Below are 27,974 nucleotides of genomic sequence, written 5' to 3'. Positions count from 1 at the left end.
GCTGCTCGCAGGGAGGAGGAGAGACTCAGAGAAGATCAGTCCCAAGATTGCGGAATGGAGCTGTGTGTGTGTGTGTGTGTGTGTGTGTGTGTGTACGTGTGGGTGTGTGTGGTTGTTTTACAGAGTGAGAGAGGCCCTTGTGGCCACAGGGTTACTTCCTCATGTCAGCCTTTATTTTATGATGTCATGCTGCAGCAGAGAAGTGGGACATGGCACATGCAGGGAGAGCACGCTATTGGATTTGAGCATGTTTAAGGAGGGGTGTTGGGGGGGGGGGGGGGGGGGGGGGGGGGGGGCGGCCTAACACTAAGGGGCTAGGACAGGAACAGCTCTGCCCTGCCATTTGAACCTCACTCCTGGGACTTGCACAGCCAGACAGGGGAGGAACACGACACGTGGGTTAGGAGTTAGGAAGCAGGAGAGTCGATGCTGCTCACAGATTCCTGTGCAGACGGATGCAGGTCTCAGCTTGATTAGTTTAAAGGAATACTTCACCCATTTGCATGAAGCTTTGTATCATTAGAAACATGCTAGCAATATGACGCTTTTTGCATCACATGAAGAAAACTTTGAAGCAAAGAAAAACACATTTTTTCTCGTCTCAGGGCAAAATGAGGGCTGGATTCACGACCGTTCAACACTACTACCATGTTTCTAATGATACACAGCTTCATGTAAATGGGTGAAGTATCCCTTTAAGATTAAACACGATCAGGAATAACATTTTTTGCAGATGGTTATGTTCACCCTCTAAAATATTTTCCCTCTCATCACCTTTAATTGTTGCCTATCATTAGTAAACAAATAGTTGAATTGGGATCATCATTCCTGTTGTTCAACTTAGCCACAGAAAGTTTATAGTACAAAGGTGTTTTTTTTTGGTTCAAAATGAGATTAAAGCAGGTAGCAATTTCCCTAAGCTGCCGTCAGACATGACAGCATTATCACTTTGCCTTTGACACTGCAAGATAAAGCAGTGAGGACACGAGGTCCAAATATGTTGCTTTTATAGGTAGGAGCTGTCCCATTCATCATGCGCTAACACGGGGAGCCCTCTGTAATCCCTGTCCATAAGTCAACATGGGGCAGGTTCCTTCTGCCCTGCCACTGAGCAAACAATCAACAGTATTTGAAAGGAGAACTTAAAAGAGAGATAGAGAGAGAGAGAAAGAAATAAACACAATACAAGAATTTGTTTCATAAATCAGTTTATGCTGTATAACAAAGTGGTTATTATTTAGTATCATATTCCATTACATATTCTATGGAAGGACAGTGTGCATAACCATTTTGTTGTTTTCATGTTCTTAAGGATAAGGTCTTAAGGTTCTTAATAAACTTAAAATGTTACAAATATAAATGTTTTTTAAGACAATAAAACATACTCAATGACAACAAGGAGGGTAGGCAGGGATATGGCAGCTTACACACCATGGTCAGACAGGGTTTGTCAACAGTTATGAGCGTTTGCCTGTTGATTCAGCCGCAATCGGTCTTCCACAAATCAATAGTAAGCACTAACAAAGTAGACGAGAACTGGATATGCGGCAGCTGGAGCTATTTACCGAAAGGAATACTTTGCAAATAGTTCACTCTGTTAGCGGCAAAGTCGTGTCCAAACATATCCAACAACTCTTCCTCTGCCGGAGCAGAATATGAGGTAAAGTGCACAGTCAGTAAGTGTAAGTTACAAACTTTACTTGCCACCAATCACCACCCAAATGGCACCTTTTACAGTTTTTGACACATCGTTCATACCCCTGCCGCCTCTTACGATTACCATGAGCACAAGTCATATCATGGAGTCAGGTTTGTTAGTTACAAGCTACAAGACAAATGGATGATTAACCTGAACACACAAAGGCCTGGTTTTTTTTCTTCTTTTTTTGCACTAACATGATGGAACTTTTCAGGTCATTTGACCTGAGACCTCTACCGCTACATTCTATCAAACACTCCATTGTGATGATCCTAAAGATGGAATGGGAGGGAAACACAACGATCACTTACGGGGATGATGAGGAATGTTGTCATTGTAGAAGTTTATCTTGGATTTAAAAATCACCTTGCACTGATTTTCATGTTTTCGTCCCCTGCTTTAACGCCATTTCGTCTATTAAATGGCAATGACCCTGAAGTTTAGAGTGCATTGTTCTGTTTGAGTTTCCTGCTGCATCATTTAAAATAACCATGAGTGTTCATTGTCGCAGTAAAGTTGCATGATGCAAACTTCTACAATGGCTAACACAGGTGCTCTTACATCGTTTGTTACGTTCTATAATGGCATCATAACAGACGGTTTAAATTCAAACATATATTTCAAAAGCATTTTCAATACGAAATACCACATGACTATCAATTTGTAATCACATCAAAATCTTCTACTCTCAACCACAGCTCTTAATCTGATCATGTGTAACAAACAATGGCTACATTACAATTTCAAAATGTCTGTACAATGTTTCTCCTACTTGGACAATAAGAACTGTACTCCCTTTAAAAAATCCACCAAAATTAATTTAAAAAAAAAGGAAAAAAAAGGAGAATTTTCAATCTTCGTATGTGGGATTCTTCTGTTTTTCACAAAGACAAAGATGGCACATGTGGAAAATAATTAAAATAAATCATTATGGGCAAAATTCTTCACGTCAAATAATAAAGAAAAAGACAATTTTTCATATTGGAAGAAAAACACTTAACTGTGTGTGTATAAGTGTGGAGAGATTGGAAAAGGGAAATCACTGCCTTTAAAGGCACACCTCTTTCTGCCGTATAAAACACATCTTTAAAAAGTCTGAACGGTGCATAATCCCTTATGTGGAAACTTCATTCTCTAGCTCCATGCAACTTGCTCCAACCTTATATTCCAGAGGAGAATTATCGTCCTCTGAAACATGCAGACTTCTCAGAGTATTGTGGATGTACCTTGAGCTGAGATCAAGTGTAAAATTGCATTTTTTTGGAAGCACGCAGGCTGGTAGAGGAGGCATCATGAAACAGACACATCACAAGCTGCGCTGGCAGATTGTTTAAATGAAAAATCTCCATCTTTTCAGCCCAGGAGTCAAGCGCACTGAGCACACTGAATCCTATTTTGCCTGGGTTCCTGTTCCGATTACTGAGCTGGCACACACACTTTCCCCCCCCCAAAAAACCACACGCAAACAGATAAAAGCCTAAAGCAGAGTTATGGTATTACTTAAGTTACTTGTGTTTTGGTAACAGGGTCACTTATGCCTTTAGTGCCGGGGAATTGGAGGACGTTAGGAGAATCGCTTGCTAAGACAAGCATCATCTTGTCTTCTTTGCCCCCTTAGTCGATTATTCTGCTCGTGTCTGCTCTCCATGTGGATTCAGTGGTTGTTTTTAGTAGCATCTGCTTACAGTTTAGGGCAGTAGGGGGACAGGGCCGCCCTAGGCATGAATATATGAATAAATAGTTCACGTGAAGAAAATGTGTGACAGTTACAGAGACACTAAGCTTACAGCAAAGTTTTAGTTATTTGGAAAAAACTAACACCAAGATTCTTGTGTTTGTTTTGATGCTAAAAAGCTTCATAAGGTTCGAAATGGGACTGAAATCAATGTTTAGCATTGAGTTAGGATTACACAGATCCTATCAGGAGGCAGACTCTTTGATAGTGTGGTATAGTTTGAAGTCCTGAAACCCTTTGGTGCTGGAGCCATGGATTCCCTTAGTACATCTTCAGAGTTTTGTTTTTTTTTTATTCCCAATGGCTGCTTTTTTTTGTCATGTATGACTACAATATGTCCAATAATCATTACAAATATTTCACATTTTGTTCAACAACATTAATGCTAAATCTTTTTAGCTGCAAAGATGTGGTTCAATGAATTAGAAAAGCTCAACTACGTGAAACAAAATGTGTTCATATGACAGTGTTTGTCTTTGATTTTCTTACAGAGCACTTTTTCATTGATGTTTTAATTGAGTTTGGAGAGAAAAGTTTTCAGCAGTAGCTGTGAAACGTATATTTTTCAAATTCTTTTAGAGCCTTTATGTAAAAAAAAGAAAAAAAACTCACACAGATTGAAATAGATGAATATTAAAAACACTGTAATACCTCAGCATAATCAAGCCTCTCTCACTGAAAACCTGTGTGTCCGCTGGGAAGGTCAAAAAGGTCGTGTGGGCTCCTCCAGGCAGTTGTATGCATTTAGAAATGTGTCAGTCTCTTATGTTAACAGCAAAAGCAACCTTGGGACAGAGATCAGCACCCGCAGGCTTTGGTTAGATATTACACAACTAAAAATAAAATGCATCTTGTCAAAATGGAGATAACAGTTTCGAGGGCCATGAGTCACATGCTGTGAAATATCGGCACAGACAGGGAGCCAGCTCTTGTGGCTTCGTGGGATATGTAATGTAATGAAATGAAATAATTCCTGTGTACATTTGCTAGTCAAAAAAAAAAAAAGGGTTGTAATCTTGGTTAAAGGAGGAAGGGGAAAAAAAGCCACATACTTTTCTTCTCTTAAAGTTCAGTGACATGTTCCACAAAGCGACAGCAAGTTGTCTGCGTGCCAACATTTGTGTTTAATCCTCATTTTTCCGTGTACCGGACAGCTGGCCCGCTGCGTCTCTGTTGAGTGTGCTGTGTGCAAGAATGATGAGCATACATGCCTGTATGTTGCAGTCCTTTTTGGCAGAATGTCTATATTCAACACATTGCATGTTTCATGTCATAACTGTAGTATTTTAGACAGAAGGCTTCGAGTTGCAATAATCAAAACGACCTTCCAAGCAATGAACGCCGTCATTTCAAGCAGCCGCAGCCTTCATTTTTCTGTTTTAATGAATGAAACCGTGTGAACAGGACACGGACATTAAGAGTGATGAGAAAGGATTGAATAAATATGTAAGGCGTCAAACGAACAGCATGAAAATGAAGTTTGTGTTTGATGTGTTTTTTTCCTCAACGTGTGTATTCTTTGTTCCATACTTGATTCTGTGTGTGTGTGTGTGTGTGTGTGTGTGTGTGTGTGTGTGTGTGTGTGTGAGTATTCTTCTCTGCACGTGTGCCACAGTGAGGGGTTATCTGTCGCTCCTTCAGTTGTCTTCCACGTCTCCATTTCGCCGGCCTCTTTGGCACTTATCTAGCGTCTTGTGGTAGGCGCGGGCGATCATCGAGCTGGGTGATTTGCGTTGTGGCGTGAACGAGACCTTTCCAGGACTGCGCGGCGGTTGTCTGTTTTCGGAAATAAAGAAGAAGGAAAAACAAAAACAAAAAAGGAACAGAGAGTGAGCCTGAGAAAGAACAAGAAAATGTTACATTGATCCACACTGGCACATAGGAGTTGAATTAAATGAAAGGCTGTATAGAGAAACTAAGGGAGGCAGAGAAAAGAGACGGAGGGGAGAGGAGGAACAACATGAAGCAAATCCAGGCTGATTGAGAGTGGAACAGCAGGGGAGGACAGAGAAACAGAGAAAGCTGTTGGAGGTGCTTGTGTCTGGTGTCATAGTAACTCCATTCGGCTCCTGATCCAGGCTTCCACTCAAGAGCCCCTCGACTGCTCTCACATCACATTCAGCATATGTACAAAAGAAAAAGTAAACGCACACATGCGGGTGCATGTGAAAATAGGAGGCCAGAGAATAATAAGAGAGCATATATATAGTACATAAAGAATACAGAAAACACAGTCTGTCAGGAAACACATCTGACTAAAAACATCTAATGGAACACAAGAAAAAGCTGAATAAGTCAGTTTGAGGGACACACGGAATATAAGAAATGCATATATACAGTGTATATGGAACATAGAAGTGTATTTAACAAAGACGAAAAGACTCACAAAGACATGTTAGGATACAAACCCCTGATCTTAAGAAATCCAATATGAACCACAAAGGCAAGACAGACCAAACCATTAACCCTAACCTTTACCCTAACCCCAACAGAGCTCCGCCCACCTCTCCTGCATGCTGGTCCGGTCACCCTTTTATCCAAAAAATGTTAAGATTGTCTTAAAAGGGTTTTAGTAAACACCTTGTTGTTTTTTTTGTACATGTTTAAATGTAAATGCTTTAGTATTTACATAAATATTTAGTATATTTATTAAAACTGATGGTCTCCCCGTAGCGTCCCCAAGAGGACGCTGCGCTTTTACCTAAACCTAACCTTAACCCTAAAAAAAACAGTTCACAGAATGTTTGGAGGAACAAGATTGATGATATGATACAAACATGGATCACAGAAAACCAATGAACATGGAGAGTGTTAAACAGTTTTCAACTGACATGCAGAAATGAAAAAGAAGAACATAAACTGAACTTTTGAAAAGGTCAGAGAATTACAAGAGCGTTAAAAGACTCCACAAAGAGCGCAGAGAACGGACTGTAGGACTATTTTCTGATACACAGCCTATGAGAACGATTTTAAGTGACATGACAGCATCAAAAAAAAAAAAAAAAAAGGTTTAAAAAACGATGAAAAAGAAAAACGGTGCAGCAGTGGATAGTGTAGACACGACTGAGGCTCATTTCCTGAACGTCATTCCCCACTCTCTCTCTTTGTCCCTGATTTCAAACTCTATCCACTGTCCTGTCTCTCCCATAAAGCCCCTGAATAAATCTTTAAAAAAGCAACAAATAAGCTAAAAACAAATTCAAGCAAAAAATAAAATAAGAGTACATCTTCAGTTACAGTAAAGACCCATGAAAAGCAATGCAAAGACCAGTTTGTTGTATAGTTTGTCAAAAAGAACCGTTACAATATGAACCTTTAAAACATCAACACACCAAACCATTTTTTCAGAATTTAACTTTCCTTAAGTAGAAAAAACATTTTAAATGTTTGCCTATTTATTGTATCACCAGTTAACACATTTCTTAAATGTTCTTCAACTTTAACAAGACCAAATCAGTGCACATAAAATTAATTAATAAATCAAAGTACAATAGAAAGTTAAAAATGGCTTATGTGCTGCAGGGTTATAGTTGGAGTGTTCCTCTGCAGAGTTTGTGGTCAGAAAGCATGGCCAGTAGCACTTCAGGTTTGCTCAGTTGGCAGTCCAATGAAAGAGTCATACAAACACTGCCACCCATGCTTTCCAAACATTTCTGCCCAGAAATGCCCATGGCATCCAGCGGGCCGCCAGGTGGCAGGTGGGGCTGGACAGACTCAGGGAGCATAGCCACGGAGATGACTGCAGGCACACCCACACACAGGACTCCCCGGTGTTTCCAAGCGTGCCGCCACCCCTCTGCCCATTACTCAGTGCCAGTTGTAGGGTGCCAGGCATCCCAGGCTGGGCGTTGTTTAATAGCACTCACTCCATCCATCATGTCAAGTAATGAGCTGAGAGTGACTGTGATGGCTCAGAATGTATACACAAACAAGTGTGCGCACACGCACACACACACACACACACACACACACACACACATACACTTCAAGTCCGAGCATCACAGTGGAGAACAGAAGCCCTCCTTCAGATTGGATGAAGCTTCATGCAGATGGTGCACAGGAGGACAGAGAGAGAACGAGGAAGTAACAAGAAGACTGAAACAAGGACAGATCAAGAAAATATGGATAAAAGGCACTGTACTGAATATATTACTTTCTTTAATGTAGAGGATATGCACTGACATCATTTTTCCACCAGAAACTCACAGCTTCATTACTAACTGAATGCATGTAGACTTGTGATGCTAGCTACCCAGACTGTATATACAGTATCTGCTACAGCAATACTTTGTCCTGTGGTGTTATTAAGGCACTTATTCAAACTTTTCCATAAATGTCAGCTGAGGATCATTACTGCCTGCAGAAAATATTGAAATAGTTACTGAAAAGACAGTTCATTTGTGAATCAAAGCTGTTTACCTGTTACACCCACTATCATAACCAGTTTGTGCTTTCTGTAACTGCAGTGACTCTGCCTACCATGATGTCACACGCAAACTCGGGATGGGTACATGTTGTTGATATTATTAAAGTAACATTTCATTACTCACACATCCCCTGTTTTAAGCTACAGTAGTTCAACTTAGTTAGAGTCTCAAATGTACCTGAGCTTTCTGGGAAGTGGAGTGCTCGAGTATTTAGATTACTGTAAAAGCCCATCCCTAGTGTAAGCGCTGTACAGTAGATGGTTGTTAAAGCTAACATTATTGGGAAGTGTGCCCGAAGACATCACCACTTCTTTTCCATGTGCTCATTTTTATGTGCGTGAACAGGATTTATACGACCTCCTTCTTTTTCTAAATCAACATCCATAAAACAAAAATACACAAATGGAAAAGTAGGGCAAAAAGGAGAAATGCAATGCATTGCATGCAATCTCGCCTTGCCAATCATTTGCAAGCCCAATTGCTGTAACCTCATTTCTGGACAAACACTCCCCTTTAACCCTCAGTCTATCAGAGGAGCATGAAAAACAGTTCTGGGAGAACACAGATCCTTTGTTTCTAATGTGAGGTCATCTTGGGCTACATCTATTACTGTAAATGGGATGGGAGAAAGACAGCAGAAAGGATCAAAGAGAAGAAAAAAAAAGATCTCATATAAATTGAGATACATGTTTAATCATGAAAGAAAAACGGGAACAAACAGACCTATAACAATGAAACTACTGGGGTTTGAAGGAGTGCAGCATGAAGGCTATTTTATCACTACAAATAAAAAACAGATACATTTGAGTCCCAGTACACGACATTTTATACACATAGCACCCAACATAAAACCAACCATTAAATCATATTTCTTTGACGTCTAAACGTTTGGGGTTTGTATCAAGCCATTAAATGTTATAGCCAAAACATGTAGCCATACTGTTGTTTGAACAAACAAACACCTGATATAAAATCAAACTTCATTCATTCACATTTTTTGACAGGAGCGGCCAAAGCAGCCTACACGTTGTCTTAAGCTCTCCTCATTAGTACAGTATACTCATACTGAAGTTTAAAAGATAGGTAGGAAGTTTGAAGGTTATTGAATGACCATACACTATGAAAAATGGATATAGCAAGAATTAAATCCTCAAAAGTTTTTTTTAGTTTAGTTTTTTTTTATATACCATTTTGAAGGTTTAGCACCTTTTTTAAACTGGAAGGGCTATATTTGAACACGCATGTGAATACAAAGTGCTCTATTATTCATAGTCAGAGTGATATCGTTATGGGCTCTTTAGCTCAACGGTTAGCGTCTACGCCCCATATGCAGAGGCTCAGTCCTCGAAGCCGTCCAGCGTTTCAGACCCTAAATATTTGCTGCACGTCGTCCGTCCCTCTCTTTTAACGACCAACAACATTTTTAAAGACTCTCTCTGTTCTCCTTTACCGTGGTATCAACAACCAGAGTTTCATCCAGCGTTTTAGCGGACATTGGCTGTGCACAAGAAAATAGTCTGAGTGGAGCGCGAATGAGGAAGAACATAATCATGCGAACACCCAATCCTGAAACCTGTCCGCAGCCTTTAGCTTTAAACAGATATCAGCACAAAAATGAAGCTAATAATCAAACTCTATTCTCGCATCCCAAGTTGATGGCCACAGTGCTAACCATCGTGACATAAGGAAGTTTTGTGAATCATAATGTGTCCTAGCTTTAAAGAGCAGCTTTTAATGTGAATGGGACCAAAATGGACTCAACAGATGTCATGGGGTATCAAAAAAGAATTAAAATGGCTAATGGGAGCATAAATTCATTACGAAAATGTTTAGAGAGCTTCAAACTGACGTAGATAATCTTATTTTCCATTTTCTTCTACGCATTGCGTCCTCTCTTTTTTTTTGGCGAGTACAGTCGAGTGGTGCTCTGCCGGCAATAACAAGGAATCGTGGTTTAATGTGGCTCCACATTGGCTTTACTTTTCAGACCTGAAGGCCATGTCCTTTTGTTTTATACAGTCTATGGGAAAAACAAATAAAAAGTGCTCTTTCGGGGGTAATTGACTCTAACCAAACTGCCTGAATACATGGGAAAGCTTTCATCAAAGATTTTGCAAAAAGAGAGAGAAAAAAAATTCCAGTAAACTGCATCTCCCATCTGAGGATCCTTGAGAGGAGAGCTATTGGCTTCTCATAAAGACTTTTCTGTTCCTATCTTCAGGTGCATAAAAGCCAATCCTTACCCACCCCACATCAATCTATCACAACAATTGAACAAACAGCAGCCAGTTCTACTGGGAGAGAAACATTACTACTACTAGCCTCTACTGAATTGGATGCGTCAAGCACACACACCTGCTCACACACACATACAGGCAGACAAAGAGGAAGGCAGAGTGAGACTGGCGTGGGAGCTGGAAGGAGGGATCCAAATAAAAAACGACAGACGCTACAGGTTTTGGGAGTACTGATTGCGACTTGTTCTACTTTGCATTGGATTTGATGGCTTCTTTACCTGTTTCTCCCAGAGGCAACATCTTTCCAAGATACAGTGGGCGAGACACAGAGGAGTGCAAGAACAGGAGAAGAAATTGACAAAAGATGAGCAGGTATTCCATGTTACAGCGGGGACTTTTTTTTTTGGCACACCCGAACTTAATTAAATGCTGGCTGGCAACAGTTTTCAAAATGTTACTAAATGCACCAAGGATTTCAATGGCAGTGTGCAGATGGAGGGGGAATTCCCTGTCTCACACACACACACACACACACACACACACACACACACACACAGATGGAGATACATTGTTGCTCAAGTGTTAAAGCGGGTCACAGAGAAACAGCACAGTGCATTGCTTTGAGGAAATCACACGCACGAAATTGCCCCTCTGTTTCTTTTACACACACACGCACACACGCACACGCACACACGCACGCACACGCACACACACAAGCATATCCTTGCGTGTATATCATGATGATCCCTGCCACATGGGAGAGGCTCTGAATAAGACTGGGGTAATGGGAGGAGGAGAGGACGCCAAGATTACTAAACAGCCAAAGAAGAGGCCTTAAGCCAGCGCAGTCAACTTCAACCTTCTTCTGGCGGTTCAGAGGGCCTCCAGTGAGATGTCCTTTCATGTTATGATAGACGACGGAGCCTCGGTTTCCCCCAAAAGACATGAAAGATCATAATGGCTTTTGTGTTGCTGTCATCTTTGGCTAATTACGTGGAATTACATCATGATAAGGCTTTATGATCCGCAAAAAGACAGAAAAGCTGGCAGTCATCTATCAAGCACTTTAAGCACGGGATACTTTGAGGAATTACCTCTCGGTGGCCAGTGTAAACAGGACGACTTTTGAAGGGATTACGCTAGTTAAATATCCTCCGGGTAAAATCAGACTTTAAACACAGTGCTTACGTTCATCAAGGCTTGGATAACAAGGTCAGGTTCACATAATCACCAATCATGTGTGTGAGCGGATGAAGAAGGCAACAAGATGTATCATAAGGCAACACTGGAGCTGCATTTATTGTAAAAAAATCAACAACGAGAAAAAACTGCAAACCATGCATGCACTGTTCTTTGTGCCAAATAAGGAAGCAGCAGATTTCTCTGACATGTCGTCGCCTTTGTCTAATTCTCGCTCTCCGGCTGCACTTCATATTTGGATGCCATACAGCATAATAAAGGTGATTAAATCTCTGCTCCCTGCGCATCAACATGTTGTGTTTGCTTCTCTGTTGAAGCAGCAATAGCAACAGCAACAACCTTCTATCACCTCTTTTTATCTCCTCCACCTCCCTTGCCCCCCCTCTCTCCACCTCTGCCAGCCTCCGAGCTACAGAGTAATGGAACTCCCTACACAGAAACAAGATATGGTGTATAAATGGGATGCAGAGGGAGAGAAGCTATTTCTTCCTGCTGAAAGTTATGGGCCGAGTATCGCAAAACTACAGTCGTGGCAAACACAACCCCTCGTTCACTGGTAAGAGTAATCACCCCAAACAAGGAGCAGGGGAGAGAAAAATAGTGCAAGGGAGGAAAAGATGAGTTCAGTTGTGTAGAGGTGGAATAAAAAGGATTCTAGGTCAAAGAAGAAAAGAGTGTCAATGACCCTTTTCTGTTTGTTGAAGCCACTCATTGATTTAATTCAAGTAGCTGAAGTGTAAAAAAAAAAAAAAAAAATACATGGATGAAGATTATGGTGTAAACACCACTGCACTATGTGTGAAGCTCATTGCTTTTGGTTTATTGTTTTTGGCTCCTTTCTCATACAGAAGAATATCTTGTTTTGTTTTTTTCTTCTAGGAAGCAGATTGATTTGTGCCAGTTTTCATGCTGTTATGCTGTCCCCATGCCTCAGAAGTTGTTGTGTTCCCTGCTGCAAGAAGACACTGTTTACCAAAGCTCTCAGTAAACAAAGGTCATCCTGCTTCTGGTAAAAACAGCGAAACAAAAAAGTAAAAAATCAGAAATTTGGAGAAAACTTTTTCTAAGTTAAAACAGGGAATAACACAACCTGTTCTAACTCTAAAATCAACACACAAAGCGTTGTCATGACCCTCAAATGTCTAATATCTATATGTCACACAAATGCACAAATTAGGATATGTGATAAGTGGTATCTAATTCAACCCTCCATATGCATATTTGACACGCGGTAAAAGAAAACATGATGGAGACGGTTTTGCACATGAGGATCCTGTGGAAACCACCGGTCAGTGTGTCGGTGGTAAGGGGAGGTGGATGGACCTTCCCTCGGGGATAAGTCGATATCCTGAACTAAACCGAATAAACTTGAATATATTGTAATGGATCCACTGAACATATTTTTTTAAAATATATATTTTCAATGACATTTAATATTGTTGATATTATTTTTGTCATTTTTTTAAAAAGTGTATATTTAAATATACATCTTCACTTTGGTTAGTTACTGAGGTAACTGTTAATAACGGTCTACAACACAATGATTTACAAGAGCATAACTTACACACAGTGGATTTCAATGACAATTTTCAGTGTTTCTGCTGATGTGTTGAAGTGCTGGGAAGATTAGTTGACACCATCATCATATTGCATGTTTTATCTAATTTACAAAATTGATATATCCACTTTGTCTCTTTTTGCCTCACCAACATTTTCCTTTATTGAATCCCTATGTCCTTGGATGACTTTCACATGATGTAGTTATAGAAGTAAACATGTTAGATCTACTGGGCAGGTAAACCTGCCTGTGGACTTAAGGAGTGGTTGTTAAAACACAGTGAAAACCCTGCATGCCATGCTGTAGAACAATCTATTAAGATATTTCATTTCTCCCTCCTCTGTTTCACCTTGTCTTTAGTGTTGTCTGAAAAAAGGAGAAGTGTACATATGCCAGGGGACCTGAGAGAGAGAGAGGGGGCTGCAATCAGAATGGCATGAAGAGGGGAAATGCCCAAGACAGGACTGGATAAACATGCTGAAGCAAGATACTGCAACTCCTCGTCTCCGTTTGTCTCACTCCTTTTGCACAATGTCTTTCTTTCTTCTCCCTTTCCATTTTATTTTCTTGCCCTCTTCCAGTTAATCCCCCCCTTATTACTCACATTACTTCCTGTGTTTACGATAAAAACAAAACAAAAAAAAACAGACACTTTTGACTTCTGCACACGCAGGAAGCTCTGATAACAATCTTAAACCCAAACTGGAGACCACATCATATGGTATTCAGATTAGGCCTGCATGTAAACAACTTATGATTCCTGCTTGACAGTTTGTATAAAGCATTCGGAGGCAAAGTGGGTTTAAGTGACAGTCTGTTGAGATAAATGGTAACGAGGAGCGCTTCAGAGTGAGCGAGGTGGTCATAACACATGCAATTGTTTTTGACAGTGGAGGGATGTAGTTAATCTTTCCATGCCTCTATCACCACTCTATCTCAGTGGGTAGGCCTACTGTGATGTGCCTCCTTTCCAACCCTGGTGTCTGACCCATATAGAGAATACAGCCATTCTTTTCCCCCCAAACAGCCTCTCACGACTCTTTATCCCTCCATTCTTTGCATGAATTTGGCTCCTTTTGACTAAAAGTGGGCCGTGCCATGTCACTCAAATAAAAAGCATCAAGGCTGATTTTTCTTGCAGCCTCCATGCGTACCACTTTCTCAAACTAATTTTATACTAGTGCTGTCTCTCCCCACTGTGCTCCTATTGTGTGCATAAATGCAGTCCTTCTCTCTGTAGAGCCCCCACTAGCAGACAGCACATCATGCACACGTTCACTCGCTACCCCTCCACCTCACCTCTGAAAGGAGCTTGGTGTAAGAGTTACATGTGCCACGAATGTTGCAGGAGAGTGCGAAATCAATGCACATGGTCACACGCAAATGCTTACTTTTAAAGGGAAGAAAAGCACAAATGTATCAGCTTGGTAGGTAAGCTTCGACGGGTCTCTACCAGGGACAAACAGCATGAGAGAAGTGTGTTTGGGCATGTAAAAATGAGGACCATACGCACTTTAAGCCCGGCCTGGATCTGTGTGTGTGGTAATCCAAGAAAAATCCATCCTTCTATTTTAAGCTCGGCTAGCATTTGTCAAACGTTTGATTGAAAACAACAAGGCTGTTTGACTGCAGGTTGCAAAGATTCCTCATTGAGCCCCTAAGGTTTCTCAAATCTTCTTAAAATATCTCTGCTGGACTTCATTCCTCAGTCACGGAACAATGCCTCTTGGCATTCTGGGATGCAGCAGAGGCACACACACAGTCCAAATGAACAGTTATATGAAAACACTTTTGCGATCGATCAGGGCCTGAGGCAAAACTCCAATTCATGATTGTCCTCTCAGCAGTCAAGTTTCAGGAGGCAGGCTTCAGCCTAAGTATAACCATGAAAGAAAACAAATATCCTGAGAGAAAAATCCTGAAACTGCTAAGCAGTGCCCACCTGTCTGCCTGCTGTGTGAACTGACTTTACTTTGGCAATATCTCCTTACTTACTTTGGCAAAGCACTGTATGCATACAGTAGCTCATAGTTTTAGAGGTATTAGGACATTATGAGGTTTTGCAGCACAAGTGTAATATTTTTTAGTCTCTCTATTAAAACATGAGCTATAGGACGGGAGCTTTTCATTGAAAAATATTATATTACTATATCTCTGCATTAGTTTGAAGACTCCAGGAAATTGGGAAAATTGCAACTCAAAATATCCTACAATTCAAGTCACAACCCACAAAACCAACATTTATATTATTGCAGAGCACATTACCAATTTAAAAAAAAGCTTACTTTCCATTATCTAATTGATCAATAAACTCAAAATTGCGTCTTCATGTAAGTCATTTCATTTCCTTGTGCTAGACTTCCTGCAGGAGGGATACTGGCAGTGTCAGTAGATGTACGTTACGCTGAAGCTCCTGATTTGGGGCTTCACCAGCAGCCTGAGACAATGACCCTCGGGCATGTGGGAGCCACGGAGAGCACAGATGGGGCCTGAAAACAAGGCCTGAGCCAGGAGAGAGAGAAAGAGTAAACCATCAGGCCAAGGAGGGGGCAGTCAGTGACCCTATAAGTATGATTGGGCCTCTGTGGGGGGCCAGACCCCCTGACTACAGGGACATCAGTGTCTGGCTTGCTCCATTGAGGCTGGGTCTGCACTGGACCGAGCCAACGCAGTGACCTGGTTCTGTTTGGATTCTGCAGAGGGAGCTATCTAGATCACAGATTTAATTCGACAAAAACACACTGAAAACACACTTCACATAACTTCACATAACAGACATTGAGCTACCAACCCTTCCTTTATAAAATAGGTCATTCACCCATAAAGAATTCATCACCCTTGTCCATATATTTAGCCTCATGTCAGCCCGGACACTGACATTGCTGTATTACAATAATTTCATGGTGCTGTAGTTTAATACAATGTAAGGCTGTAGATGTGTTAGGAATCTCATTACTTTATCTTACAGTCTCCTGAGCCGACGAGGTCGGAGACAGTGTCAGCCAGACGAGCGCTGGTACCTGCGGCAGCCAAAGCGAGCGCCGTGATTGACAGGTGAACGGGCAAACAGAGAGATAGTTAGACAAATGGAAGCTAAGATATAGTTTGACAGACAGATGGGAGCGTAAATGGATGGTTTGGCAGCATGATAAGGTAAATAGGCTGATGGATCACCAAACAAATGTGGGAGGAGGAAGGAAGAAAATAAAAAGAGAAGAAAGGGAGAGAAAGCCCGTCTGCAGGCAACAAAAGATAGGAAGCCAGATAGCCTGATAAACACAGATGGATTGTGTTGATACACAGGGAGGTGGGGCAAGATCGATAGATTGTTTTATTCTATTTGCTTGGCAAACTGGAGATTTGACGTGGCGTGCGTCAAGGCGATCTGTTTCTGACGGTGCCAGGCGTGACTGTTACAGATGGCGAGATAGCGACACATCTCAATCTTTGGCGAGCCACTGTGCGGACGATCTTCACGGCAGAAGCTCCAACAAGTTGGAGTGTTATCAACGCTACACCGCAAATGAATACAGATTGATTTAGGGGGCTTGTAAATCACAGGGTGACGCACAGACGCCATAAGGTGTTCACCCCTGACACTGATGAGGAGATGCACTGGAGATTGGAGAGTGCGGTGACTTGGTGTCTCAGAACGGAGAGAGAAGATTCTATTCCGTGCTCATATATTCTCCGATTTGAGGGAAAAACAAAATGGATGCCCTGACAACCCGACTCCTCATTACTGCCGCTTGCGTTTATCTTGTCAAAATGGAAGACAAGGGTATGTGAAGTTTAGAGGCAAGGGCTCTCCTAGTTAGAAAGGTGGCTTTTCTCTGTGGCTGCTTGAGGGACACGGGGGTTGCACTGCAACAGCCTTGATGAGTGTTGCAGGGCTTATAATAGACAGGAAAGGCCCAGAAAGCGTGCCCTTTAGAGGTGCAGCATCTCTCACCGTCTGACAGCTTACAGGGCCTCGGCTCCACAATGACACCTTCACAGTTGTGCTTGAGATGACACACAAACACACGCTCACAGGTGCATAATACCCAGACACATATTCTCAGAAACACAAATAAGTTTGGCAGCAGACACACACACACACACACACACACACACACACACACACACACACACACACAATTACACACACATGAAAAACAGGCGTGCGCTCACCGGCGGCCACGCAAACATACACTAATGTGTTTGCGATGTGGAGAAAACAGTTGACAAGCTGAATCTCGGCTTCTTACTGACAGTATTAGTACTTATAAAACAAGCCAGGCTATAAAAAAACACCCGGCATTCACTCCAAGAAGGGGCTTCTGGAAACAAACATCTGTTTGTGCCATGTTAAGGGAGCAGTACAACTCTGTGACTGTAAACAAAAATATAGTTAGAGCCCCATCTCTAGGAAAAGTGTTGGATTTCTGTCAAATCACAGAGCGGGTGGGAGAGGGAGATCAGTAACGAGTTTGCAGTTTGTGCGTCACTCTAAGTAGACAGGCGGAAGCACTGGCCATTGCTGCTTTCAAAATTGTTGGTTGTAGCTTCTCAAATGTGCAGATTTATCACGTGTTAGCGTTTTCGAGGGATAAAGGGCTACATCCATATTTTGACTTTTCCCATCATTATTAGTGTTGAAAAAACTTGCTAATCTACCAGTGATTCACATTTCTATAAATGGGGTTCGGGTATGTTGGCAATTGTGACTATATAGGGGTTCCACAATAACTGCACATCAGTGTTATATTGAATTGCAAAGAAAATATTTCACATTGTTGTCGTCATTGTTGAGACAAAGTGATCAATCAGGGGTTATCATCTTTTTCAATTAACTTTGGATGAACATTTCTCGACTACTTTCTATGCGCATTTTGTCAACCAACACAAGTGAATTAAAACAGTAAAGTGACGAGGTTTTACAGTAATGCAAAGATGTACATTGCAGTGTTGTAGTAATGTGGTGAACTAATAATCCAGCAATGTATACACATTCATTGTAAGTATGTATGACTATGTTTTACAGCTGGGAGCGACTGTTGTACGTGTAATAAATAACTCTGCTGTTCACTATCATGATGTACTGCACAGAGGAAAAACATCAGATTAAAAATCTCACATGAAGTGTGCATCTTTTTTTTTTCCAGTGTTATTTTTGGTGGCTCAGTTCAGTGAGGACAAAAAAAAAAAATCTGTAAGTGGTTAGACAGCTGCTCCAACTTTTATTCCAGCAACCCTCCAATCTCAGGATTCTCTTGGACCCCTCACCACTGAAGCCTTACCCTAGTTAATAAAACATGGAGTTGTGTGTTACTTATTTATTAATCTCCTTTTTGATGTGTCCCGGCATGAGGTGAGAGCGTTGGTGGAGATCATAGAGGGTTCTGCTAGTGAGCGGGCTCGCTCTCTATCCTCCATGCCATCACCATCAGACCCATTTGGCCATGTGAAGATGCTCCCTTCTGTTCACATGGCGGGGCGGGGGATGGGTGTGTGTCCAGAAAGACTTTCCTCTTTTATTATGAATCATTCATCCAGAGAGATGCTCCCTCATGTACACAAAACACCACAACTCTTCCTGTGATGGGCTACACTTTGCTACCTTCATGTTTTTGCTCGTGCATCGCCTGCGTGGCTGTCATCGTGGGTTTTTGTGTGCAATGCTTAAAGCGGAGGTGCTGCACACAAAACAAGAAGCAGCAGCAATCTAATTTCATGTAACTATCCAATTCAAACACTGAACATTCTCCTCAGATTGATCATAATCTTGAATCTTTTCAGCTTCTTTTTTATAATTTCTAACATTTCGGGATCAATCCTAGACTGCAGTACGGCATACATTTTAGGACATCCTCAGGTCTCAGACGAAGGTGTCAGACCTCAGACGAAAAAGCATCAGTTCTCAGGAAAACCTCCGTCGGGTGTCAGGCCTCAGACTAAACGGCCTCAGATGAAACTGTCTCAGACTAAACGGCGTCAGACCTCAGACGAAACGGCCTCAGACGAAAAAGCCTCAGACGAAACGGCCTCAGACGAAAAAGCCTCAGACGAAACGGCCTCAGACTGAACGGCCTCAGACGAAAAAGCCTCAGACGAAAAAGCCTCAGACGAAACGGCCTCAGACGAAAAAGCCTCAGACGAAACGGCCTCAGACGAAAAAGCCTCAGACGAAACGGCCTCAGACGAAAAAGCCTCAGACGAAAAAGCCTCAGACGAAACGGCCTCAGACGAAAAAGCCTCAGACGAAACGGCCTCAGACGAAAAAGCCTCAGACGAAACGGCCTCAGAAGAAAAAGCCTCAGACGAAACGGCCTCAGACATATTTATTTTATTTATTTTTAAATTCGAGGAGGGGGGTGACTAAACGGCCTCAGATATAATTATTTTATTTATTTATATATTTTTAAATTGGGGGGGGAAGCGGAGCGTTGCCGGGGAACATGAAACGTCATCAAGATGCGACCACAACAACCCTGGCGCGTCTATGGGCCATAGACTGTAAAAATAATGGACGGGACAAGGTCCCCTGTGAAGTGAAGCTTTTTTTTTAGATCGCCCCCTACTGACTGGCTGCAGTATAGGTCATAAGCCCCGCCTCCTCAATGATAACAGACGGGACTTGGGTCAAACTGTTAAGTTAAAATACTCGTCACATAATTTTTTTCCAGACCCAAACTCTGCTGTGATCATTAGATATTATCACCCTACATGGTGTTCAAGTGCTCATTTTTCTGTGAAGTTTGTTTTAAATAAGTTATTTGAGGTTAAAAAACGGGATTTTACGTCACACATGGCGATGATTGACAGCCGCGGATCTTGCGTATCGCTCTTGGTAAATAAGCAGTTACGTCGTGAAGTGAAGCCGAGACTCCACGGAGCTTTTCTGTTCAGTTTTTTCGTCTTTTTTGAGCTGGTGAAAGCTGTTTTTTCTGCAGTAAACTAATGTCACGGACCTGTGGACTCTAAGGGAGCTTTGCAGTTTTTACAGTAAGTAATAAAGTTTGATTTATGTGTCATTGCTTAAAGCGCTATGAGCGAGCTAACATATTAGCAGGCTAAGCTAGGTTAGTTATCAGGTATGATTTATCTATTTATTTTACTTTTTAATATGAGCAAACCTAAGAACTGACATATGTTTCTTGATATTGTTATATCGTTTTTGTGAGTGGAATTGTATTTAAAATAAAAAACATGGTAATTAAAATCAGCTCATAGATGCCGTTCATTGACTGTATAGTTATGTTTCAGTAAATAAGAAATAGGTCTGGTAAGGTTTTAAAAAAAGTAAGTGTACATGTTTACAGTCTGTGTAAAGAGTGTGTTATACAGAGATTAACATGTCACCATGCAGGCTGATATTTATAATACTGTATAATGAGGTAGAATATTTCTCTAGATATCAGGATAAAACTAAAGTAAGCTCTGATTTAACTTCTGTCTGATTTAAGAGACTGACAGAAACGTGAACACAAACAATCAGCAGTGGTGTAATATAATATTAACCAAGCATCACGCTGCTTAAAAATGCCAAATATTCAGCATGAGTTTACACACACACTACCAATCCAATAATCACAAGTTGATCATGTTGTACATTTAATGACGCTTATTAATAAATGGTGTTATAACTTGACAAAACCTGACACAGACTACAAAACAGGCTGCTTGTTATGGTGGTTAGGAGGAGACAGACAGGCTCAATAAAAGAAGGCATAAAGATCACGTTTCTCACAAAATTATATATTAATGTTTCTTATTTTGCATATATAATCATTAATGAAGATTTTATGTCTTTTAATAGGTATTTCCCTGTTTTCACCAACATATTATACATTAAACTGAGGATTTCCTTTTTCTCATGTTGTCTCTCTCTTCCAGCTCGTCCTCGGAGGATTGCAGGACCTGACCACTGCTTCTCTTACCAGGGCGTTTGGTCTGATCTTACACTGGACAGCGGTCTGATGTGAAACAGTGGGCCGAGTGTCGCGCCTGAGCCACAGAGGACGCAGCTCGCACGTCCTGAGCAATGTTTGACTATTCATTCAAAAGATGAACGGAAGAAAAGAGAGGCTGTTTAATACCGAGGTTTTTCTTATAAGCCACATTTTGTTTTTGTTATTTTTAGATTAATCTGCTTTAACTTTAACATACTGTTCACTCATTTGCCTCTTTCAAACCTGTATAACCCACAAAAACCTTAAATACTGCCTCCATCTAACTGAACAATCAAGTGAAAGAAAGTAGCTTAAAATACCACACTATGTTTTTAAGCACAATCTGTATTTGTTCAAGTTACAAGACTAGTGTTACATTTCATGTGATTGAATAAAATATAATAATGTAATTGCCTTCTCAGTCGTGTCTGTATCATACCACTCTACTGTCTTTATGTGCATGCTGTCTTTAACACTAACCTGCATTAAATGTTCAGCACTCGAGTGTTGATGTACTTTTAAAGCTATTTGTTTCCCAGCTGTGACTTCTGTCATTACAAGAACATGAGACAGTCCATGTTTTTACAGCTTAAAACAGGAGAGAAAAGGTTCAAATCAATGAATACTTTATTTGATTTATAACACATAGTGTGAATGATGGTTCAGTTATAAAAGTGAGGAGGTTACTGGTTTGAATCCCTGTCTGACAGGAGTCTCTCTGTGAGTAGTTTGCATGCTCTCTTCCTTCCACAGTCCAAAGGTGTTCACCGAGAGGAGAACAAAGTAAGGGAGACCATCAGGTGAGCTGGCAGGGGTATCTGTATCAGCCATCTTTCTTCTTCCTTGTGTCTAAAATGAGGATAATAAAAAACAATGAGATAAACATCTTAGACAAGGAAAAGAACCAGAGAAAAGGTCCATACAAACAGAAACCTTAATGAAACAGATTCATTTACCAACTCCACAGTTATGCACAGAAACACATACTCTGTAAATGTACATAGACCTGAAGTAACTACTGACAGCAGATATAACTTTAGTACTATGTGCATCACTACTTTCAATCATATAACATATTTTCACCAGCATATGTTCGATCTGTACACAGTTTATGTTGCTAACTTAGCTTAAAATAGTTTTAGTTCGTTTTTTGCCAAAAATAAAAGGTTTAATAACCCACACAGTTAAAGAAGATAGATAGATAGATAGATACTGAGGGAAATTCAAGGCATCCAGTAACAATAAACAAGACATACAGGACACGAAAAAACGTTTAAATTCAATAATTAATATAAAAAGTGTGATTTTCTTAATTTCTGAATGAACTACGTTTAGATATTTGACTTGAAATATATGGTGGTTTTGTACTCACGTTTATGGTCGGTAGATGAATTTCTCTCCGTAAAGATTCTTAAGTTCTTGGCGTAGCTGGGCTGCGTAAGCTATCAGAGCGGTACGCAAAGTGGGCGGGGCGTGTTGCCAGGGCTCCTCCCGCCGGACCCTACTGCGCAGACTCTGGTTGCAAAATTCCAAGATAAAAAAGCTTCACGAACGTAGAACGGAAACAGCTACAGTCCACACCCACTGCTATGGGCGCGGAATGAAAACTTACTTACTGTATTTTCATTCCGCGCCCATAGACGCGCCAGGGTTGTTGTGGTCGCATCTTGATGACGTTTCATGTTCCCCGGCAACGCTCCGCTTCCCCCCCCAATTTAAAAATATATAAATAAATAAAATAATTATATCTGAGGCCGTTTAGTCACCCCCCTCCTCGAATTTAAAAATAAATAAAATAAATATGTCTGAGGCCGTTTCGTCTGAGGCTTTTTCTTCTGAGGCCGTTTCGTCTGAGGCTTTTTCGTCTGAGGCCGTTTCGTCTGAGGCTTTTTCGTCTGAGGCCGTTTCGTCTGAGGCTTTTTCGTCTGAGGCCGTTTCGTCTGAGGCTTTTTCGTCTGAGGCCGTTTCGTCTGAGGCTTTTTCGTCTGAGGCCGTTTCGTCTGAGGCTTTTTCGTCTGAGGCTTTTTCGTCTGAGGCCGTTTCGTCTGAGGCTTTTTCGTCTGAGGCTTTTTCGTCTGAGGCCGTTTCGTCTGAGGTCTGACGCCGTTTAGTCTGAGACAGTTTCATCTGAGGCCGTTTAGTCTGAGGTCTGACACCCGACGGAGGTTTTCCTGAGAACTGATGCTTTTTCGTCTGAGGTCTGACACCTTCGTCTGAGACCTGAGGATGTCCTAAAATGTATGCCGTACTGCAGAGAAGCTTTAAGAAAAAGACATGTTCACTTTTGAAAACAGTCTGTCACTGTGTGTGTGTGTGTGTGTGTGTGTGTGTGTGTGTGTGTGTGTGTGTGTGTGTGTGTGTGTTGTTCTTGATAGATGTGGTAAAAACTAATTAATCCTTCATTCTACACAGCATCTTACACTCAGTGTCTGTCAGAGCTCCATGGTGTCTACAGCTTTAACAGAGCTTGATGTAGTACTTCTGCATGTGCAAATATACATTATGTACTTACATACGTGTGTGTCTGTGTGTGTGTGTGTGTGTGCTTGTTTGTAAGGGAGGTTGTTACTTTTTTTTTTTTTTTATAATCGCCTGCAGGTTGACTACTCAAACCACCCGACCAGACATCTCAAGCGACAATGGATTCTGTGTGAATGAAAAATGCATCTGTCCCTTTCACTTATTCATCAAGGAGGAAGATATTTCTGCAGGGATGCCCTCCAGAGATGTGGCGCTCACATGCCAGGCGGCCCGCCGCCACTTTACCCACAAGGTTTTCAATAAAACAAGCAAACAACACAATTCCAACACCTATAAATAAGTGATCGTTCCTGAATAAAGTGCTGTACACAGAGCCCCTCGCTGAGGCCACTCATCACAATTTAATAGAGCCCTGTACCGGCCAAAGTTATTTCTCTCCTTCACTCCCTCTCTCCTTTCTTCCATCTTTTAACAGAGTGAGAGAACAAAGTCATCGGAGGTAGCTGAAACAGAAGAAGTAGAGGCGCATTCAGATCATCATGCCATCACCTGGCTCAACATTTGTTAAGATACAGCACTATCTGTTTCATGATTTATGAGGCTATCAACATGCCCCCCCCCCCTTTCCTCATCTCTTTGACACACACATGCAAACACACACAGATCCACAAACATTCCCTTACACACAAGCAAACTTCCTAGAGCTACCTTCCCAGTCATTTCCCCTCTTTCTGGAGACAGGTTGTTCACAGCAGTTTGAACATTCAGAGTGGGGGCTCGCCAGATGCTTGGGCGTCTGTCACCGTGGCGCTATTGTTAGCTAGTTTTTTGATAAGATTTACATGGCAGAAAAGCCATCAAATAAGATATACTGCAGAGAATATGAGAAGGGATCACACCTAATCCGCACACCTGCGTCTTGGCAGCGTTAAGTCTCTTTTCCATCCAGACCAACACACGTGCGCACAGACACATGCAACCGCCCACCCACACATGCACACACAATCAAGAGTGCAAACTTAGAGCGAAAATCTGGGAGTTACACAGCAGCTTGAGTCTGATTTAGACGTGGGTTTTCCTGTGGCTCAAAGGCTCATGATTACCATACTTGTTCAAAAACTATCACACACTGAGTACACGAATCAAACTTGTGCGCACACACAAACACACAAAGAGCATTTCACTGTTCGTTCTCTCGTCTCTTGTCAGATGAGCCTTTCTTGCCACGAAGGAGCTTACATTTTCTAGGAACACAGGAAATGTTTTACCTGCATTTTGGCAGAGGGAACATTGAAGTTGGGGTTTTGTGGGGGGGTTTTTTTGGTCCTGACATTTGCTAAAATAATATGTCAAACATGGCAATTACTTTTCATTTTTTCCAGTCTTTTACTGCCTATCTTGGTTGTTTCAAGGTAAAAATTCAATGTAGAAAATGAGTGCGCTGACCAAACTTTTAGCTTTAATTCCTGTGGCCCTTTTCTGTCTTCTATTTGGCTGAAAACTCACATTATACTTTTTCTGTGACTGATGTTCTCACACACACACACACACACACACACACACACACACACACACACACACACACACACACACACACACACACACACACACACACACACACACACACACACACACACACACACACACACACACGCACTGCACACATCAAACCTGTGCTGATTAGAAAAGAACTGGGTCACTTGTGCCCCGGCTAGTGGCACTTTTCTGCTCTGGCCTTATAAGCCCCTCGGTTGCCCACAATCCCTCGGCGTCCATGTCAGAGCCAGGGCCTGCGGCAACACACCTGTGTCCACACTCCTTCACTGGGATCAATTAGCATTAAAGTTTCAGAGCCGCTCTCCTGGAGTGTGGACATAGTGTACACTGGAGGGGAACAGCCTGAAAACAGCCGCAGAAAGAGACGGACAGAGACGTACGGAGGGGGATAGATTTGTAGACACACCACAGCAATCAAAAAAAGACAGACACATACACATCATTCTTCTATCTTTAACCTTTCAGTAGCTTGACTTTGTGCATCTGTGTGTTTGTGTGTCCACGTCTGGGGATCATTTAAATGAAATATTTTCATTCAAAATGTATAAAAACTCCAAACGGAGAAGTGAAGAATACAATATTCTATCCGACACTTGCGCATCCAATAGGAGACCGGTATGTGTTCTATATTCTGCAGTGGATGCACCTGTATCATAAGCCGGCTGCTTTTACTGATCCTCCTCCTTCTTTTTCCACTGCATTGATCTTTCCAGGACTCTGCTATAGTGTTTCTTAAACAAACTGCTAAACTCTGCCTATACAACATACGGCAAGATACAGAAACTTTTTTTTTCATGGAAGAAACAGGAAAATAAGGTTCCTGACATCTACTCATGTAGTTTCTCAAGTAGTGACTAAAGTGTAAAAGTCTTGTTTCTATTTTTATTATCATGGAGCATGTAGTTTCATCATTACCACGATTGAAAAAAAAAAAAACAGAAATAGTTTTTAATGCATGAAAGAGAAACTTTTCAAGAACGTACAATTTATTATTCCAATCACCAATGAAAGTAACTTTTCTTTTGGTCGTGTTTTGCATTATCAACATCTATTTTTTGGCAGATCTTCAAGCCTTAAAAAACAGACTCTGAAAAAGGTCATCTGTTCAAACTTGCAATATACTGTATATCTTGGAATTTCTGTGTGATCCACCCACAGGTTATAGCTGTTATTTTAACCTTTACTCTCTTAAAGTTCAGTGTGGCTTGAAACATGTTCTGTATTAGCCGCTATACTCTTAGTTAAGCCCTAAATAGGTCTCACGCTCCCATCTTCCCGGTTCCATAAGCGTCACAAAGCTAGTCACCCACAGTCAACAAGTGGGCGGTAGCGTTTGTTTTGAAGAGACTGCTGAATCCTGGGGCTTTCACCCTGGAGGGCCTTTCCCACCATGTGTGTCAGTTTACAGGAAGTATGGATGCATCCTTGCTCATGAGTGTGTGTGTGTGTCTGTGTGTATGTGTGCGTGTGTGTGTGTGTGTTAGCCGTGTAGAAAAAAGAGCACTGAGGGCAGCTGTACCTGCACTGCCTCGCGGTTGTCTCTTGACAGTGCCCTTCACATCACAGCATGGGTCTGGATGTTGGATCTGACAGAAGTGACCTCCATGCCACATCCCCCTCAGAAGACACACAGACACATGCCTCCACACAAGCAGACATGTCGCAAACGCAGACAGACAGATGCACACACACACACACACACACATACAAACCCACGCCTTGTAATTGCTGGCATATATGAAGACACAATGCTGATTCAGACAAAACATAAACGCACATACTAGACAAAACAATACCCATTATATGCCAAACGCTGCATCGTATATAACATTCATGCCTAGTTCAACCACAGACTGCACACCGCACAACCCCCTCTGGGCTACTTAGCCACCCAGCCTCCCCGTCAGCCTGCTATCAATAGGGATTCCAGAACAGCGGCTGCTAGACGGCACGGGTAAACAAAGCAGGGATGAAAAAAGAGCCTGAATCAAAGGCTGAGTGGGGACCCTGTTATTCTCCCAGAGCGGGAAATCACTTTCTGGCAATTTGTGACTCATTTTGAAGCATTTTCTGTGGGGGTTCATTTGACACATATTGAAGTGATGGGGAGGTGGGTTGAAGGAAGTTGGGTTTCAGTGGTAAACTTTGACTTAAATATTAAAACAAAGAAATGTCAAAGCGTTTGTTCTTTACAGTCTCGCGATTTCCAGAGAATTTTCGGCTAATCAGAATTGGTGTTGCATGTGTCAAACAGAGGAAGCAGTAATTGATGGGATTCAGTGCAGGCTCAATTCAAAGTGATTGATAGTGCGTAGGGGAAGCACTGAGACTTGCATTTTTCTCCCTCAGTAAATAATAAACAATAAATGTCACTTGGGCCACTTTGTGGAACTCAGGAGAATGATTATTTCATTTGGCGTCTCTTTCCTTAACTCCTCAATCAATACTCTGCTAACATCGCCACTTTTTTAAACTGATTAGTCTTATCTTAATCCCCATAAACACAATGTCTTTACAAGTAAATCCATTTCCTTAGCACTCTTTCCACCAGCGACATATTTTCCTGGCCTTCCCTAGACCTAATTGAAATTAAGTTAGGTGACCTTTGGGGTGCCTGTGGGGGCCTGCTTATTCCACTTGCCCCGCGCTATATTTCATTTGCTAGAATCTCATAAATCAGCTTGTTGAACTGGGCCGCAATGATGGTCTCGACCTTTCTCATGACATTTCCAAATGGCCACATCCTCTACCTAGGATCATGGCACCGTGAAAGGCACCCAACCATGCCATAGCACATGAGGATGAGGACTCGGATGGCTCCACAAAACTAAGCTGCAATGGATGCAAACAAGCTGATGGCATTGGAAGATGGCAAAAGGTGGTCACTGCTGGATCGTGAAAAAAATCTTGTCCTGTATGCTCATTTTTGGAGAGTGACACATACCTCAGATACCGTGGGTGTGAGAAAAATACTTTTGACTTTGAGAATACTCAGTCAAACAAATGAACAATACACACTTGAAACGCTTTAAATTTGCTAAGGACGCCATCTAAAATGCTGTTGTTGGAAAGAAAAAGGCTTATCATTCAGTCCAGGTGGGTTTACATGTTCTTCACTGTAGCACCCTTTGAACAAGATCCTCATT

The 27,974-nt window shown here is 41.6% G+C and overlaps 1 protein-coding gene across 9 annotated transcripts in view; it reads right to left on the bottom strand.

Moving 5' to 3' along the window:
* Positions 1 to 1,191: 1,191 nt before the first annotated feature.
* The window catches only part of diaph2 (diaphanous-related formin 2), a 361,962-nt gene continuing 335,179 nt past the window's right edge, over positions 1,192 to 27,974 (bottom strand). For 8 of the 9 annotated variants that reach the window (XM_079352006.1, XM_079352004.1, XM_079352007.1 and 5 more), the window contains one exon: positions 1,192 to 5,210. In XM_079352006.1, coding sequence (XP_079208132.1) covers positions 5,146 to 5,210 — 65 coding nt within the window. In that variant the 3' untranslated portion in view covers positions 1,192 to 5,145. Of the gene's footprint in view, positions 5,211 to 23,157; positions 23,775 to 27,974 lie in introns of those variants that run through there. The other variant, XM_079352011.1, reaches the window with a different exon arrangement.

The sequence above is a fragment of the Symphodus melops genome, assembly GCF_947650265.1.
Source record: "Symphodus melops genome assembly, chromosome: 9".
In the NCBI taxonomy this organism is placed as follows: Eukaryota; Metazoa; Chordata; class Actinopteri; order Labriformes; family Labridae; genus Symphodus; species Symphodus melops.
Note: the sequence above shows the minus strand (reverse complement) of the source record. Positions and strands in the feature narration are given on the sequence as shown.